Here is a 17,637-nt window from a genome sequence, read left to right on the forward strand (position 1 = left end):
TTCATTAGTTTTTAATATTCTAATGTTAGAGTTTTTTTGTTTTTCTTAGTTATTATAGAGTTTAGAAAACATGGGTTTATCAGTTTGTAAGTATACAATGTTGATGATTTTTGCTGTATCATTTGTCTTAGTTCATCTATTCTATCATCAAACATCTTTCTTCTTTTAGATTCTCTGACATCTCTTACTATTGGTGGTGGAAATGAGGTTGATAGAAGCTGTTTTTGTTGTTCTTGTTGTTGTTGTTGTTCATGTTGTTGTTGTTCATGTTGTGGTGTTTGTGGTTGTTGAATCGAATGATTTGATTTTATCAGAGATTGGAGATGTCTTTAAATCATTCGATGACAAACTAAAGAATCTAATTAAAGATATGCAAGACACTCATATCACTACACAACAACTATCAAAAGCACTATAGTAAATAGAATGTTAGACAAAGATTTAATATCAAAAGTTTTTAAAAGATATTGATACCACCTGATATTATTAGGTAAATATAAATATAGGAATTTTAATGAATACTATCTATCTGATTAAACTAACAAACTATATCGATTATTATTATCATTAGTGGTATTAATAAAGATGATATATATGAAGATTATATCAATTATATAGAAGCATTAGAGCATAGAATTGAATCATTAGATGACTTTATGTCGAGTGAAGCTATGTTTGCTCAAGATATGGCATATGAAATCGATTTATGTAAATATCTGCATTCACTTGGAATGGTTGTGACTTTTCATTTCATTGGGGTGCTTTTCTCTCTTGTGCCTATTGAGTTTGGTAGACTCTGGTTGCTCCAACTTAAACATATAGTTTTCCATCTTTTAAAAAAAAAAAAATCATAACTAGAATAATATATTATATTCTGTATACAGGTAACAATTAAAAAAAAAAAAAATTATTGAACGATTAAAAAAAAATTTTAACATTCAAATAAATAAATAATAGAAAAGTCAATTAATTTTTAAAAAAAGATATTATAATTTTTATTTAAATTTAATTTTAAAAATGATAATAATAAAAAGTCTTTTCTTCCGCAACTGAAAAGCATTTTTTCAAGTGTGGAATTCTTACTCGATAGCCTTTTTTATAAACTTGCACGACCAATCCAGTGTAATAATGGGAACCAATGTTTACAATGACCATATCATCTTTGCGGAATCTTATATTGATTTCGTCTTCATAAAATGGTTTTATTCGATTCAGTGGCAGATGTTCCAGAGAGCTATCTTCCAGATATTCAAGTGTTGCCATTTGATTTGGCGAGTCCACTTGAACAACTCTGGCAATGTGCCAAGTATTGAGATACTTTTTAGTCTTTGTCATTCCCTCCACAATCTTACCATTCTTAATGGGCGAAATGATATCATTTTGAATATTAAAAGTTTTGCTTGGTTCAACACTATCAAGCTCATTGAAGCTTGGTACCAATTCCATTTGTCTCTTGTTTTGACGAGAGATCTTTAAAGAAATAGATGATTGACCATTGTCCAATGGTAAAGAGTTGGTAGCCAAAGATGATTGACTACCATCCTCCTTTTGTGGAGCGTTGACAAATGATGATGAGGTACCATCCAACAATGTCAATGGTTTCAAATTACCAAATGATAGGAGTGCACTGTCCACCAATTCCATGATGTCGTCTCCATCCAAATATGAAAAACTTAAATCTTTGTCAAGAAATTGTGATGAATTTTCCATTAATGAGTTATATGTTTAAATAAATAATTGAATATTACTGATATGACTTTACTAAATGAAACTTAAGTGAGTATTTATAGATTTATTTTTAACAAATATTAAAATTATTAAAAAATTTAATTTAATTAATTATTTTTTTTTTTTTTTCATTTGATAGGCAAAAGTGATTAATATCCCCTTTTTTTTTTTGAAATTTTTTTATGCAAAGATATGAAAAAATAAAAAGAATTGATCATCAATCTTTGCAAAAATATTGGGGGTGTGTTGTTTTAAACAAGCTTTTTGTTTAAGTGTTTTTTTTTTAACAAAAAATTTTCGCTGTGTTATTTAAAATCTATTGACAAGTTTGAAAACAAGGTATTTCCAAACTACCATTGTCTTTCTCATTTTGTTGAGGATGTCCAAATGCATGGACATCCGACCAAAAATTCCCGTTACTTTATGAATCCGTTTGAGGAGAAACACAAAGATTTTAAACACAACGAAAAAGTAAGTATTTTGGTCCATTGATTTCATTGATTTTAACTTCTTTTACTAACAAAAAACTCAATTATAAGCATTCATCAAACCACAAATCAACAGATAAATCCTACAATGAGAAGAATATCAATATGATCAACAATCAATTTAATTCTAACATTTATAATAATCCAACAGGAATTATATTCAATCAAGCCGTGGACAATAGCAAAACAATACTAGTCAATTTACCGATCAATATCAAACCTACAGAACTCGATAATCCCATCAAAGTGAATAGAATAAAAAAAAATAATAAATCATACAAGATCAACTCAATCGTTTGTTTCTCACAACAAAATGTTGGACCATTTTATGGTAAAATAAAATCTATTACATATCAAATAAACAAAGTTAAAATAGAAGTAAGTTTAATATTAATCTGATATAATAATCGATCCACTAATTTAAATTTATATATAGGTATGTGTATTCGAACCTTTACCATTGGAATTCAACACCAAAGTCATAACATCTAAAGGAAACCTCATCAATGATCGTAAATTTGAACCATTGAAATCGAAAATAGAGGAAATGAGTCAAGAAATGGTGACATTATATGAAGAAACCAATAGATCTATAGAAATTTCAATCAACGATTTGAGAAACAAAGCTATTAAATGGGTGCCAATTATACCATTGGATAAAAGTTTTTTGATAATAGATAGTTATTCTAAAAGAATCACAACATCCGAACACCTTACAAATTTCACTGTGCTTCAAAAAATTCAATAACATGCTATGAAATAAAGATTTTGGTTATATAACTTATATATATATATATAATATAACTAGCTTTAAAAAAAATGTGATATGATTCAAAACAAAATACTTGTGAAGAGAATAACTTATATATTTAGATTTCTGTTATTCTCTTCACTAGTATTTTGAATCATATCACATTTTTTATAAAGATAGTTACTAGTCTTTAACTTATATATATAAACTAACTATAATACTATCAAGTGAATTATTTAAAAAAAAGAGAAGATTTTTTTTAGAATTTTTTTTTTTTTTTGTTAACTTTAATTTAAAAAAAAAAACTACCAACAAGAGTATTGAACAAGAAAAAATTTAATATCTTTATCTAGTGATTCAAAGTTTGATTGCTATAAAATAATATAATTTAATTAAAAATGATTTCAACCACTGAAACTGATTCAATCCCAACTCGTGTTTCAGATGTATTTCAACAATACTTTAAAGAAAATAATAATATACTCATATCATCTATATCAAACAGTAATTTTGATCAAGCAGAGGATAAAAATAAATCAATAATTAAATCATTTTTAGCATATATTTTACAATCTGAGAACAGAACCAATGAACTTGAAAAAATAATCAAGAGTCAAACTCTAGAAATAGAGTCTATGAAGTCACAATTACAATTGTGTTCAGACAATATAGCTCACCTAAAGAATTTTTTTACAATGTACTACAATCGATCAGCACCAGCACCAACAACTAATATTAATCAACAAACAACAACAAATGGAATAGCAGCAACTCTGCCACCTCAGCTTGCACCCCTTCTAATCGCTATGCCACGTCAGGTACCTTATATAGATGATGTCCCCATCGGTGACTCCAGAGACATAATAGAAAAGGAGTATTTTAAATTCTTTACAAAAAATTTAAAAGATGATTTTTTTATTATGGATCTTGAATATATTAATAATCTTTGTTGTAAGTTTATTATATGCCCTAATGTTCGAGTGAATAATATTAAGAATACTCTAGAGTCTCTATTAACATATATAAAATTTATTTTTTAAAACAGCTAAAGTTCTAGATAAACAATATGTTATCAAAATAATTACGAAATTTAGAGAGGAGTTTCGTTCTAATTTCAGAACAGAGTTAGCTTTAAAATATAAAAACGATCCAACCGTCTACAGATTGGATTATGTTGAGAATGTAATAATGTCCAAATTCTCACAAAACACAGTAATTTCTTTGATTTGTTGGAGTTTTAAAAACAAAAAGAACACAGCGCGAAATAGGATTAGAGAAGGACAAGAGAAGTTCAAAAAGAATAACAAACACTTAATGGGAACCCATACTGAAATTGAACTCAATGTAATGTGTACCGAAATCCCCAAAGAATACTATAGGCTCGATACTGATCCCAAAACCAAATCACCGGTCATATACCTTCACAACATGAATGGCAACAAAGTAGAACCAATTAAACCATTACTTGATTTGGTAAATCTTTGTTTTCAATTAATATCCCCCCAACAGAATAAAAACTCCAACGCACACTTTACAGTCGATTCGGACCCCAATTACTTCATGCTCTACAAAGAAAACGAACTCCCTATTCAATGTAAGTGTTTTTATTTACCTAATCTTTTTAATCATCTAATAATTTTACTTTCTAATATATTACTGTAGGCAATATTAAATTGTTTAAATATATAGAACACTTCTTAACAAAGTTACTCTTGAGAAATGACTAAAAAAAACACCACGGAAGCTAAAAAAACAAAAGATTGCTAGACGGAATTCAAAATCATAACAATGAAAGAATATCTCGCGTGAGATCAGAGTTCGCAACAACTACAACTACTACTGGTCCATCTTCATCGATAGCCACTACAATTATAATTCCTCCACCTCCAACAGTACCAGAACACCATGAAGATATTCCAACGAGTTCAACTACTACAACTACTACCACAACCTCTACTACCACCACATCCTCTACTACCAACCAATAGATATTATATAACATTTGCTTGAATCTAAAAAACCTTGATAACATCCACCTATCTTTTAAAATCAATTTTATTTTGCTTCTTTTAATTAATTAAACAATTTTATTTAAATATTTATTGAACAATATTAATTTTAAGCGCCTTTTTTGATCACTATTTAATTTTTTTTTTTTTTTTTTTTTTTTTTTTTTGATTTCAAAACCAATTTGATTTATTTATTTTTTTTTTTTTATTTTGGCATTTTGTATTTTATTTTAATATATATAATAGTCAAGGTATATATTACCCTACCTAGCAGTCAAAGGTATGTTATATTTTAAACACATTTCAACTATTAATATTATAAGAAGCATTCTAATTATAATACTATTTATCTTTTCTAGAGTAATCACAGCTGTAATGAAACAACAATGGTATGTTTGAAAATAAAAAGTTCATTATTAATAATCACTAACTTAGTATTTAGTATTTACTACAGGTGCTAGAATATTCAAGAATATTTACCCAGCAGTCAAAGGTATGTTAACATTATATTATATTCTCAAAACTTTTTTTGATCAACTATTAATTAAAAATTATCTAAATTAAAATATTTATCTAGTCGTGATTCAGCAACTAATACAGTGTGATTAAGTATGTATAATGTAATCAATTCATTTAAGAAAAATATATGTTAACATTTATTTCAATATTTTTTAATTCTAGAATGATAGTTCCCTACATTCAGATGAAACTCTAGAGAATCATTCCACTATCATTAAGCTCTGTTCGCGTCCTGCTTCTCGAAATGCGCCAGTTGGAAACGAGTATCAAACTTTGGCGACCAACGATGTGGCATTGCCGCGAGCATCGACTGCTTGTAGCTCTTCCAACTGACCTCACCGATGTGCTCTAACAGCGAATACACATGTTGGTGCATGCACCAGTGCCAGATACCTGCAGAATTAAGTTCTAATCAAAAAAATAAAATAAAATAAAATTAAATAAATCATATTTTAAATTATTAAATTATTATTTTTTTAATCAAATAAATATATAAATTTATTTTTTGAATTTCGCGCCAAATTGAAAGAATACATGTAGATATTTTTATAATAATATTATTGATTGGCTTCGGCATAATTGAACATAATATCTTTTGTTTTCTTTATGCCGAGAGGTTTATGATTCTTTGAAGTGGTGCACTGAGGTTTATGATGTTTCTAATAGATATTTAAAATTAACAGAAAAACAAATGTGCAACAATGTCCAAATGCTTTTGAACATTGATATGTCCAAAAGCCTCTTAAATGTCCAAAATTGATTTCTAGAGTCTGATCAGTCGGATGATGAAACTGTCAAAATGCCCATTGATAAGATTAAATATACACGTAATACCACTCCAAAGTCTGCAAGATCCAATAGAAACCGAACTGTGGTAGAATTCTCTAGTCAAGCTTTGAGAGATGCAAGAGCAAGAATTAGAGCTGTCTCCTTCAACGACATGCTGTTGGCATCAAACAAAGACTTGATTGAAAGAGCTGCCCAATTCTTGGTATCGAACCCACTACTTGGCGACGAAGGAGCATTCGAGGCAGCAGTCACCGAAAGAGTTGATCTACTCGGAATCCAATCTCTGGTCTCTAGTCATTTGAGAGACCAAGTCAAAAACTATACTGCCAAGATTCCATTATTCGTTCCAGATATGAGCGACACCCAAACATTCATATCCCAAGTGGAGAACGTAGTACCAGAAGATAGGTTACGCTGCGTCATTGCTTTAAGCAAACTCTCAGAGGAAGCCATCACTTCGGTTTCATCAGCAGAAGATGCAGAAATCCTAAAACGTACAATGAAATGGAAAGAATTTGCCTCTATTCTAACCAATACCTTCGGTACAAAACGAGAATCCGATGAATACGTTACCGATCTTAAGAATTTGAGACTTGAACAATTCGAAACCACTCACAAGTTCATTATCAAATTCCGAGAGATCTATAGTAAATCACGTCTTTCTCAAACTGACATCGCCACACAGCTTTACCACTTTGATTTCTTCGTATTTTGTTCCACCCACACTAATTTATGCGTAAAAATACTCGACTTAGATTTTTTTCGAAAAAAAAAAACTCATTCTAGGTTGACCACTTTAAATTTAAAAAAAAATGTTTTTTTTTTCAATTTTGCCAAGGTTACCAATATTAAATTTTCGATCAAAAAAAAAAAAAAAATCGACTTAATATAAATCATTGAATAATAATCATATATATTGAATAATAAAATAATTTTATCGCTCCTTACATACTTATACTATTAGCTAATCTTTATATTTATATTAATAATTAAATCGTTATCATTATTAAATAAGTGTATAGTAAAAATCAATAAATAAAAATAAAATAAAAAGAATCATAATTTAATAAATAAGGTAATTTCAACGATTTTCACTTAACATTTTAATACAATATAATTTCATTTATTTATCTATAAGATATACTACATCTAACTTCACCTTTTCCATATAACTTCTTTCTTTTCCTTCTCTATACGATATAGTTCTTTTGTTATTATCATTTATTGTATAATCATCTTCTAAACCTTCACACATTACTTCTACAAGTGCTCTGTGCACTTTCACAACTCTACCTTTATAATATCTTTTATCAATGCATATCAACACCTCTTTATCTATGATATTAGCAGTTGTTTTTATAGTATCTAAATATTTTAACTAATTATATAATTATCCAAAGTGGGTTGCACAGCATAACCATTAGTAAGAAATCTGATATTATATAATCATCTATGGGTCGATCAAGGATGTCAATGAAATCATACAGCTGATAAGCATCATGGTCCAGCGGCTACCGAGTGGCCAGTGCATAGGTGACAGTGGATCGATCTGTTTCTACCTGTTCAAGTTGATTCCGTTCCTCTCGAGTCAGCAGCACGTTCGAGACGCGCAACTACTTGACAACCTGATAAACACCATCCGATCGATTCTCTACTTGCTGGTCAACGATTTTAACATGCTCTCGATCTTCATGCATAAAACACTACTTATATTCCAAGATATCCAAGAGATATATGAACAATTGAAAGATAACAATAACAACAACAGCTTACAATTCTCAATACTTTTAAAGACATTCTGTGAGTTATCTTCAATGTTTACCAATACGAAATCAATGTCATTCTTGGATATTGAAACACTTAAAGTTAACAACAACAACAACAATAACAACAATGAACAACACAACAATTACAAACACCAGAGATGGAGTACTCATTACTTTGACATCGTTCGATATGGTTATTTCATTGATGAGTGGATTACAACAGGTAATTAGCTACATTTTCGAATCGACCAGTCTATTCCTACCGGAGGTGATCACACTATTTTGGTTCACACTATCATTCATATTGAAATCAAACATTACCACCACCGATATAAAGCTATTAAATGTAAGTAGAATAATAACATATTATCATCATAGAATAATAGATTACTAATTCGCATATTTATTCTAAAGTTATAGGTAAATAAATAAAATAATTTATAAATCACTAAAAAATTTTTATTTTAGATTAATAAATGGAACAAAGTACGATTTTAATGAGAAAGAAACGGCAACTACTGTTTTCAATTGTATTATAGTCCGTTCAGTTTTTTTATTTTTATTTTTTTTAATTGGGGTGTTTCATGTTACAGTATTTGAAAAAAAAAAAAAAAATTTCAAAAAATAGATGGACAAAAGTACGAAAAAATCACAGTGAGTTTGCTTCCTAGCAACATTAAAGCAGATCCAGAATTAACCAAGGCACATCGTAAGAAGAACATCAATGCTTTGACCAAAAGATTAAATGATTTAGGTCGAAAGCAACTCGACGATAAACTTCGGTTAAAAAGGGAGGAGAAAGTGATGCATTTCACCACTCGAAATCATCACAATACACCTAATGTACAACCAAATCTTTCCCAGAAATGGTCACCAAACAATACCAATAAAAGATCTCCACCACCAAGTGTCGGTCAAAATAAAACCAAATTCACCGTAAAGAAGTCCAAGATTGGTACTTGCTCTATCTGCAATAAGGGTAACCATCTTCCAAATGAATGTTTCTACGGGAAGTTTGGAAAATTCCGAGATATCGATCCAGCCACTGGCCAAAGAAAGCAAGCTAATGCATTCTTATGTTCGATGCCTGGAACCATAAATAACATGTATGTTAATATTTTTATTGACAGTTGTAGTAACATTAACTTACTCTCATTTGATCTATTACAGGAAAGTGACATCAAGAATCTAACCGATGTCAACATTACCTTAAATGGGATTAATAAAGACAGTTCTACATTATCAAAACAAATAAATAAAAATATAACAATCAATAATAAAGTATTTAAAATACCATTTTTTATAATCAATTCTAAAACAAACTTTATTCTTTTGGGAACAGAGACGTTACAAAATTTAAATTTGAAAATTGATTTTAAAAATAAAATTATATCTTTACCTAACGCTGATAAAGAAAACAATATTAAAGAACTAGCTATCAAATTCAACACTCTAAACGATTCTATTCAAACTAATTTAATTGAAACTAGAAATTGTTTAATTTCGCAAAGCGAGAGTGATAATGATGAATGTTGTGCTTTAGTATATTTAAATGATATTAGTGTAGATGAGAATACAAATAAATCAAACACACACGAAAAGTTGGATGAAAGTAAAAATTCTAACCACACTTTTGAATCAAATCTTTCAAAGAAAATAAAAAATCTCATTTTAAATAAATACCCTGATGTGGTTAAACCTTTTGACAAAGAATTACCCCCATCTCGCGGAGATTTTGATTTTAAAATAAATTTGACGGTGGACCAACCCCCAAAACCAAAAAATTATCCAATCCCGCATTCATTTTTAGATGAATTGGAAAAACAAATAAACACTTATTTGGAAAATGGTCAAATCACCCCATCTCAATCCGCATTTGCGGCACCCCTTTTATTTATTAAAAAGAAAGATGGAGGTTGGAGACTCTGTGTAGACTACAGATCTCTAAATGGTATAACTATCAAAGATACATACCCATTACCAAACATCACTGAAGTTCTTAACAATACAAGAGATGGTGTTCTCTTCTCTAAAATTGACCTACTCCAAGGTTACCACCAGATTAGAGTTCATGAGAAGGATCAATCTAAGACAGCATTTCGAACTTCATTCGGTGTATTCCAATATATTGTATTACCATTTGGACTCACAAACGCACCAGCGTGTTTTCAGAGACTCATGGACAGTATATTCCAAAGACATGTAATTGCAAAAAAATTACTTGTTTACCTCGATGATTTGTTAATCAAAACAAACATTGATGATGAAGACAAACACATTCAAGATGTTTTAGAAATTGTTGATTTATTAAATCAAAACAAATTAAAAATAAAACTAACTAAATGTATTTTTGGTCAATACTCACTTGAATATCTCGGCCATATTATTGGTCATAATAAATTGATTCCTATAAATGATAAAATCTTAGCAATCAAAAATTGGAAACAACCTATCACAAAGAGAGAATTGAGAGGATTCTTAGGTTTGACAAACTACTACCGAAAGTTTATCCCCAAACTCTCTGAAATAGAAGCTCCATTAATTGATATAGCTAGAAAGAATAAATTATTTAAATGGGAAGATATACATACAGAGACATTCAATTTGATTAAAAACCAAATAAGCGATAGTAGTTTTCTTTTTATACCTGATTATAAGTTAACATTTCACATCGATTGTGACGCCTCCAATGATGGAATAGGTCATGTCATTTATCAATACAAAGACAATATTGAACAAGAAGATAACAAACAAATTGTTCTTTATGGATCCAAGAAGTTTAACACAACCGAAAGGGATTACCATGTCTTTGAACAAGAGGTTATGGCAATCAAACATGCTCTCGAATCTAACTACCACATGCTATTAGGTTATAAGATAGTTATTCATACCGATCACCAAAATATACTTTTTATAAATAATAAACTTAATGACAATACAAAACCTAAATTAATTAGGTGGTTACAATACATTTTCTCTTTTAATCCAACTCTTATTTATAAAAAAGGATCTGATAATGTAATTGCTGATGGTTTAAGTCGTTACACTTACTCCACCACCATTTCCATTGATGATAATGATCTAATTGCAATGATTGAAAATGGATATATTGAAGAAGAAACACAAATAAAGAATAAAACAATACACACATCAAAATATTATAAATCTAAATCTGTGAAAACAGAAGGTAAACTTAAATATTTTGAAGATAAAATAGTAGTTCCTCAAGTTCGCTCTATTATTAAACGTATTCTTTTCATATACCATGATTCATTACTTGCAGGTCATCATGGAATAGAACAAACTTTAGAACTAATAAGTAGACATTTTATTTGGGAAGGAATAGCCAAAGATGTCACTAATTATGTCAAAGCTTGTCATACCTGTAACAAAGCAACTGATGCTCGTGGACAATCAATTGGTAAACTTCAACCACTTATTGTTCCAACTAAATGTTTTGAAAGCATCAGTATGGATTTTATTCCATTAATTGATACAGAATACAAAGGTATTAAATATAATAAAGTCTGGGTAATTGTTGATCGTCTATCAAAGATGGTACGACTCATACCAGTTCATTCAACTTACACTTCTAAAGATTTAGCAGAAATCTTTATGAAAGAAATATTCAAACATCATGGCATGCCTGTTGAAATTGTCTCTGATAGAGATTCAAAGTTTACTAGTAAATTTTGGAAAGATCTGATGGATATATTAAATTGTGAAATCAGAACTACCACTGCAGAAAATCAACAGGCCAATGGACAAGTGGAAAGTATAATCAGATACTTAGGTAACTTGTTTCGTAAAGCTATCATTGCAACTTACAATGAAGAAAACCATGATGAATGGATAACTTTAGTTGATACAATTGAATTTTGTGTAAACAATTCCATCCATCACGGATGCGAATACTCTCCTTTTAAAATATATACAGGTGAAAATCCAATAACACCACTCTCTCTTATTCAATACAAATTGAAAATGAACTCATCAAAAGTTGATATCGAAAACATGATCAACTCAAAGAGAAATCAACTCAAAATTGTTAGAAATTGGTTATTCGATAATCAATATAACATGAGAATTCAATATAATAAGAATAAGAAAGAAATGGATATTAAAGTAGGTGATAGTGTTTATCTAAGAAAGTTTAGATCAAACCCTAAAAACAAAATCAAATTAGAAACAAGATTTGATGGTCCATACGAAGTAACAAATGTCAATGGATTAAATGTCACAGTTGCCAACGTTGAATCTGGTACAAAGAGAAAGAGAATCAATCCATCTTTCACTAGACACGCTAAATACTTCAAGAAACACAACTCTTTAGACGATGAGGATGATGATAATATTGAATTTGGCGAAGTTGAAGAAGAAGATGAAATTGAAATCGATTCAATTACTCAAAATGAACAAAACAATCAGAATAACAACAACGACGACACAGATGACACTGAAGCCATGGACATTGATTCAGAATTAGATTTGATAACAAACAACAATTCAACTATAAACAACAATCCACCTATCAATACACCAGATTCAAATACCTTAATTTTGGATAATATTCCAAACTCAACTACTACTCATCCAATCATTCATAATACATTGACATTCCACAATGAAAGAGGATTTTCAGAATCTTCTGAAATCACTAATTTCCAGAGAATATCTGCCAAAGAAATCAAAGAAGCATTCGAAAAGAAGAATAAGTTAACTGTCCTTGAAGAATACATCCAATACCACAATTCCCATCCGAACCATCCACCAACCAAACAAAGTGCCAAGATACTCATAGCCTTGATCAACGCCAATATCATTCGTAAAGATACAATGTTCGTCACAAGAAAGAGAACCTTCAATCTCACCAACAAGAGAGATGCCAAGACCGAATATCTTTTCAATATAGGAGGAGTCCAAGGATGGATACTGGATAACGATGTTCACCAATCATATAAGTCTTTAACCGGAGACTATAGAAATTGGTTGAAAACTAATTCAAACTAAAGACAGTGTTCTAAAATTAACATTTTAGAATTATAATAACCAAATCAACTGACACTTCAATAATTTATTAAGAATTCAACTATCACAATTCAAACAGTTTATGGACACGATTTCAAATAACTTAAATTAATAATCCAGCTGTTTAACAATAATTAAATATATTAGAATAATATCAACATTCAGTGAATCAACAAAATATCAATCTACCAAAGTTAACATAAAGAAATAACCAACAAGTTAATCTACAATGAATACCAAACTAGTTAATCAAGAACAGATTTCTGAGATTGAGCAACTGCACTGGTCGAAGAAATCCAACAGTATAAATACCTTGGAAATCCATTATAGAAATTAATTAATTATTCAACATTATTCAACATTACCAAATATTATTCTTATCTTCAAATTGTAAAATAAATAAATTATTATCTTTAAATATTATACTGTAAATTATATCTCTAAACTTTATTACATTCATTAAATCTATATTCCTCGTACCAGAACTATTCCTAAAGTAATTCCTAATCTTATATCAAAGTTGTAAGTATTATATTTATATGTTTATATGTATATTATAATATGATATTATTACCATTGTAAAATAACATTTATATATCAAATTTAGTTAAGAATGCATTTTAAGTAAAAAATATTATGAGTTTTAGTATATTGATGACTAGTGAGATGTCTTGTACAGTTGTGGAATATACTAAAATTAGTTAGTTAACATTTTATTTGGTATCATTCTTATATATAATATAATTAAATATTTCAAAATAAATTTAAAAGTACTATAATAAAAAATATTTTATTACTTCAGAAATATTGCACAAATTAATTTTATCTTTTATTTTTTTTATTTTTTTTTAAAATGATAAATGATTCAATTTCTTTTTAATTATTAATCATTTACAAAGATCTATCTTAGAATATATTTATTAGTTTCTATAACAAATAAATGTATTACTGTTTGATATTTTGAAACCTCTGTCCGGTTTCACAGATTTTTGCTGTATATATACAGTAAAATTACTATTTTTTTACCATCTAGTACCAAACTTAAAGATTAGTATATATCTTTTATATTTTTAATTTATTAAAGTTAAATAATATATTAGGAATAAGTACAAAGTAAGATGTATTCAAATATATAAGTCTTAATTTAAAAAAATAAAAATAAAAAATAAAAAAAAATAAAAAAGAAAAAAAGTTATAAACTCAAACATGACAATTATTTAGTACGGAATGGTGACAGTTGATGTTTTGAATAAAAAATAATTTTTAAAAAAAATAATTTATTTAATATATGGTCCATTTGCCTTTTGTCTGTATAATAGCATCCATTCGGTTTGGAAGTGATTCATATAAATGGTCAATTAATTGTAGGTCAATATCCTCCCATATCTCATAGATCACCTCCATCATATCCGCGCCAGGGTGACTGTACATGTGATTCTTTACTTTCTTTTTAACTATTCCTCATAGGTTCTCGATGATTTTAATATATGGTGAGTATGCCGGTATGAATAGATTTTTTAAACGTCGAGCTCTCATAAAGTTGACCACATTATTGGCGGTATGAACTGGACAATTGTCTTGAACTAAAATATATTGTCGTACGTTTCCACGATAAAGCTGAATAGAATCGATGTTTTGATTTTGGAGAATCTCTACACAGTAACTAATATAATCGCGTAAAAGCTTAGCATTATGATTTTTTTTTTTGCGTATTAGCAAAATACCTTTTTTGGATGTATGGGGAGTCTTTTTGATTGATTCGTTGAAAGAAAATTAAAAAATCAAAATACTTTTTTTTTAAAATATTATTTAGGTGTCACATCCCATACAAATGCTAAAAATCATTCAAACCCCCACAAAAGTATCATAATATGAAAGAAATTGATGGGTGTTCAATACAAACGACATCAAAAAGTAAACTGAAAATAATTTTTGGATAAAATATTCTTTATTTTATTTATTTAAAAAAAATTAATTTAAATTGTGATTTATTTTCTATGTTATTTTTAATAAAATATTAAAAACAATAATTAATTTTAATAATTTTTCATTTTTACTAAAATAATTTACAAAGTTTATGCAAATAAAAATAATAATATTAAATATTTACAAATCGTTTCAACCCTACAAAATATCATTGATTTTAACATTTAATTCCAAAGATTAAATAAATGATATATATATTGATCTTTTTATATATTGAAACAAGATTTCTTATTTGTGGATTAAAAAATTATTAATTTAATAATTTAAAATTAATTTTTAAAAATAATTAAATTTGAAAAAGTTCGAGTACAAAAAAAGGAAAAAAAAATTCAAATAATGGCTATCCTTTAAGAATGACACTCATTTTATTTAACTTGACATATTTGGTTAAATTAAAATTTTATTTAATTGAAATCGTTAATGATATATTTTTTAAAATAGATAATAACATATTCAAAAGTCTAAATTTTACACAATGAATAACTTAATATCTCTAGCAGACACAATGTTGGCTGCTGATGATCTGATCTCAAATAACAATAATGAGATGAGAAATAGTGGAACACAACCAATAGTTATTAATAGGTTGCCTGCTAATAATATGCAAATTACACCAACCAATTTGATCCAAAATCCACTACACCAATTACAGTCTCTCCCAACGATGGTCTAATGTTTCTTATTTATCTTGGACGAAACCTTCTCTGAACTGAAGCAACAGTTATCTAAATTAAATCAGGAAAATTAAAGAATTAGAATCAAATAATAATATATTCATTTATAAAGATAGATATTACCAAATAGACTTACTCTACACATTCGATTTGAAATGTTGGCTCACGGTAATGGGTCTTGGCGATCTATTTCATTGGAACTCGACATTCAGGTGTCCTACTTGCTTAGGTACTGGTTCATCTGGAAAAGTGGATCCTGACACTCAAGAGAAGATCGACCATTCTACAATTGGGAATGTTGCTGGATTCTTTGAGCCACGTACTAGAGAGCTTATGAGGAAGGAAGGACAGAGAGTCAATAATAAGCTAGAAAAGTCAAAAGCCAAAAACCCAAAGGTCGAAATGAGGAGCTTCTCTGGTATGGCTGTAGTGGAGTCTTGACATTGATCCAACTAAAGTTCCACCAGACACGTTACACATGATCATGTCCATTGTTAAGACTGTTTTTAAACCGATACTACTGCTATGTGACACCAATGAAACCTTACGAAAAGACATCGAAGACTTCCTCAAGTGTACGGCTAAACTGACATTGATAACGGTCTCACCAGGTACACTCTTGCATGGACAGCCTTATACATTCTATGACCGATTCAAACAGTCAGCTGTTAACTATATGGAATATATAAATATCTTGATTGATATTCTTATTAAGACCTTGTCGAATCATTCTGTATATAATAATGATAAGTTAGAATTGGTAAGATGTTTAGTTTATTAAAAAAAAAAAAACAATTAAAACTAATGTAATTAATCAAAGCAATTTACAACAAATAGTTACAAGATTAAAATAAACAAGCCACAACAACAAGAACAACAACAACATGAACAACAACAAGAGCAACAAGAACAACTACAAGAGCAACAAGAACAACAAAAACAGCATCTATCAACCTCATTTCCACCACCAATAGTAAGAGATGTCAGAGAATCCAAAAGAAGAAAGATGTTTGATGATAGAATAGAAGAACTAAGACAAATGATACAGCAACAATCATCAACATTAATGCAACAAAATGTAGATGCTTTACAAAGAGTGCTTGAAGAACAAGAAAAACAACAACAACTATCAGAAGCAAAAAAAAATAACAAAAGATCTAACATATCAACTAATTGAACGATCTATCAACATGTTTTTCATCAACAACGAGGAAGATAGTGGTAACGTTAATGAAAGTGATCATACTGCACTGAGACGTCAATGGGAAGAGTTGAGAAAGATAGAGAAAGATAGACAGCGAAATCAACATTTCAATATGTCCAATTTTGATTTAAATAGTTTATTTGGAATAGAGTCAATTGAAGTTGCTCCAACAGATTTCAACTGTAAACCAAAGTTTCTTTTAAATCAAAGAGTATCTGTATTGTATGGTGTTGACGAAGATATAGATTGTGCTTATTATTATTCTTGGTGGGATGGTCACATTATAGATTATAATAAGAAAGATAATACATATAGAGTTGCATTCAAAGAGTAAGTAAAAATAACAAAATATGTTTTATAACTAATCTAATGTTTAATAAATTTAGTGAAGTAATTGCTAACTATTACAGTGTTGATTATATTACAAGACAAAGTGCAACAGAAAGTATTTCGAATGATAGAATGGTAGAAGGTAGATATGTATTGTATACCTACAAAGCTGATAAAACCCATGTTTTCTGTGCTGTTATAAACTCTATAATAACTAAGAAAAACAAAAAAACTCTAACAATTAGACTATTAAAAACTAATGAAATAATTGAAAATGTTAATCCTGATGCTTGTTATGAGTTCTTTATCGAAAATCATCAAGTCAAAGCATTTTTTCCTTGATTTTCATTAAAAATAAAAAAAAA

General features: G+C 28.7%; 7 protein-coding genes across 7 annotated transcripts; 6 read left to right on the plus strand and 1 right to left on the minus strand.

The window, feature by feature from the left end:
* Positions 1-70: 70 nt before the first annotated feature.
* PPL_01362 (uncharacterized protein) lies at positions 71-895 on the plus strand (the record flags this gene model as incomplete). Its single annotated transcript, XM_020572371.1, has 4 exons — positions 71-86; positions 369-417; positions 572-708; positions 885-895. The coding sequence occupies 4 exons, from the start codon at positions 71-73 to the stop codon at positions 893-895; spliced, it is 213 nt and encodes a 70-aa protein (XP_020437686.1).
* Positions 896-1,011: 116 nt separating this feature from the next.
* On the minus strand, positions 1,012-1,710 carry PPL_01363 (uncharacterized protein; the record flags this gene model as incomplete). Its single annotated transcript, XM_020572372.1, has 1 exon — positions 1,012-1,710. One exon carries the CDS (start codon positions 1,708-1,710, stop codon positions 1,012-1,014), a length of 699 nt encoding a protein of 232 aa, XP_020437687.1.
* Positions 1,711-2,151: 441 nt separating this feature from the next.
* Positions 2,152-2,964, plus strand: PPL_01364 (uncharacterized protein; the record flags this gene model as incomplete). The annotated part of the gene is made up of 3 exons (XM_020572373.1): positions 2,152-2,199; positions 2,499-2,594; positions 2,653-2,964. 3 exons carry the CDS (start codon positions 2,152-2,154, stop codon positions 2,962-2,964), a joined length of 456 nt encoding a protein of 151 aa, XP_020437688.1.
* A 401-nt stretch (positions 2,965-3,365) lies between these two features.
* On the plus strand, positions 3,366-4,955 carry PPL_01365 (uncharacterized protein; the record flags this gene model as incomplete). The annotated part of the gene is made up of 4 exons (XM_020572374.1): positions 3,366-3,918; positions 4,013-4,149; positions 4,219-4,316; positions 4,727-4,955. 4 exons carry the CDS (start codon positions 3,366-3,368, stop codon positions 4,953-4,955), a joined length of 1,017 nt encoding a protein of 338 aa, XP_020437689.1.
* A 407-nt stretch (positions 4,956-5,362) lies between these two features.
* PPL_01366 (uncharacterized protein) lies at positions 5,363-7,319 on the plus strand (the record flags this gene model as incomplete). Its single annotated transcript, XM_020572375.1, has 6 exons — positions 5,363-5,365; positions 5,412-5,473; positions 5,554-5,575; positions 5,658-5,807; positions 6,265-6,931; positions 7,300-7,319. The coding sequence occupies 6 exons, from the start codon at positions 5,363-5,365 to the stop codon at positions 7,317-7,319; spliced, it is 924 nt and encodes a 307-aa protein (XP_020437690.1).
* Positions 7,320-8,177: 858 nt separating this feature from the next.
* Positions 8,178-13,060, plus strand: PPL_01367 (uncharacterized protein; the record flags this gene model as incomplete). Its single annotated transcript, XM_020572376.1, has 6 exons — positions 8,178-8,396; positions 8,429-8,463; positions 8,519-8,580; positions 8,679-9,156; positions 9,181-9,592; positions 9,956-13,060. 6 exons carry the CDS (start codon positions 8,178-8,180, stop codon positions 13,058-13,060), a joined length of 4,311 nt encoding a protein of 1,436 aa, XP_020437691.1.
* Positions 13,061-13,714: 654 nt separating this feature from the next.
* On the plus strand, positions 13,715-17,614 carry PPL_01368 (uncharacterized protein; the record flags this gene model as incomplete). Its single annotated transcript, XM_020572377.1, has 7 exons — positions 13,715-13,759; positions 14,398-14,509; positions 15,851-16,156; positions 16,293-16,498; positions 16,598-16,873; positions 16,950-17,272; positions 17,329-17,614. The coding sequence occupies 7 exons, from the start codon at positions 13,715-13,717 to the stop codon at positions 17,612-17,614; spliced, it is 1,554 nt and encodes a 517-aa protein (XP_020437692.1).
* Positions 17,615-17,637: the final 23 nt, after the last annotated feature.

The sequence above is a fragment of the Heterostelium album genome (assembly GCF_000004825.1).
Source record: "Heterostelium album PN500 unplaced genomic scaffold PPL_scaffold2, whole genome shotgun sequence".
NCBI classification, from domain to species: Eukaryota; Evosea; class Eumycetozoa; order Acytosteliales; family Acytosteliaceae; genus Heterostelium; species Heterostelium album.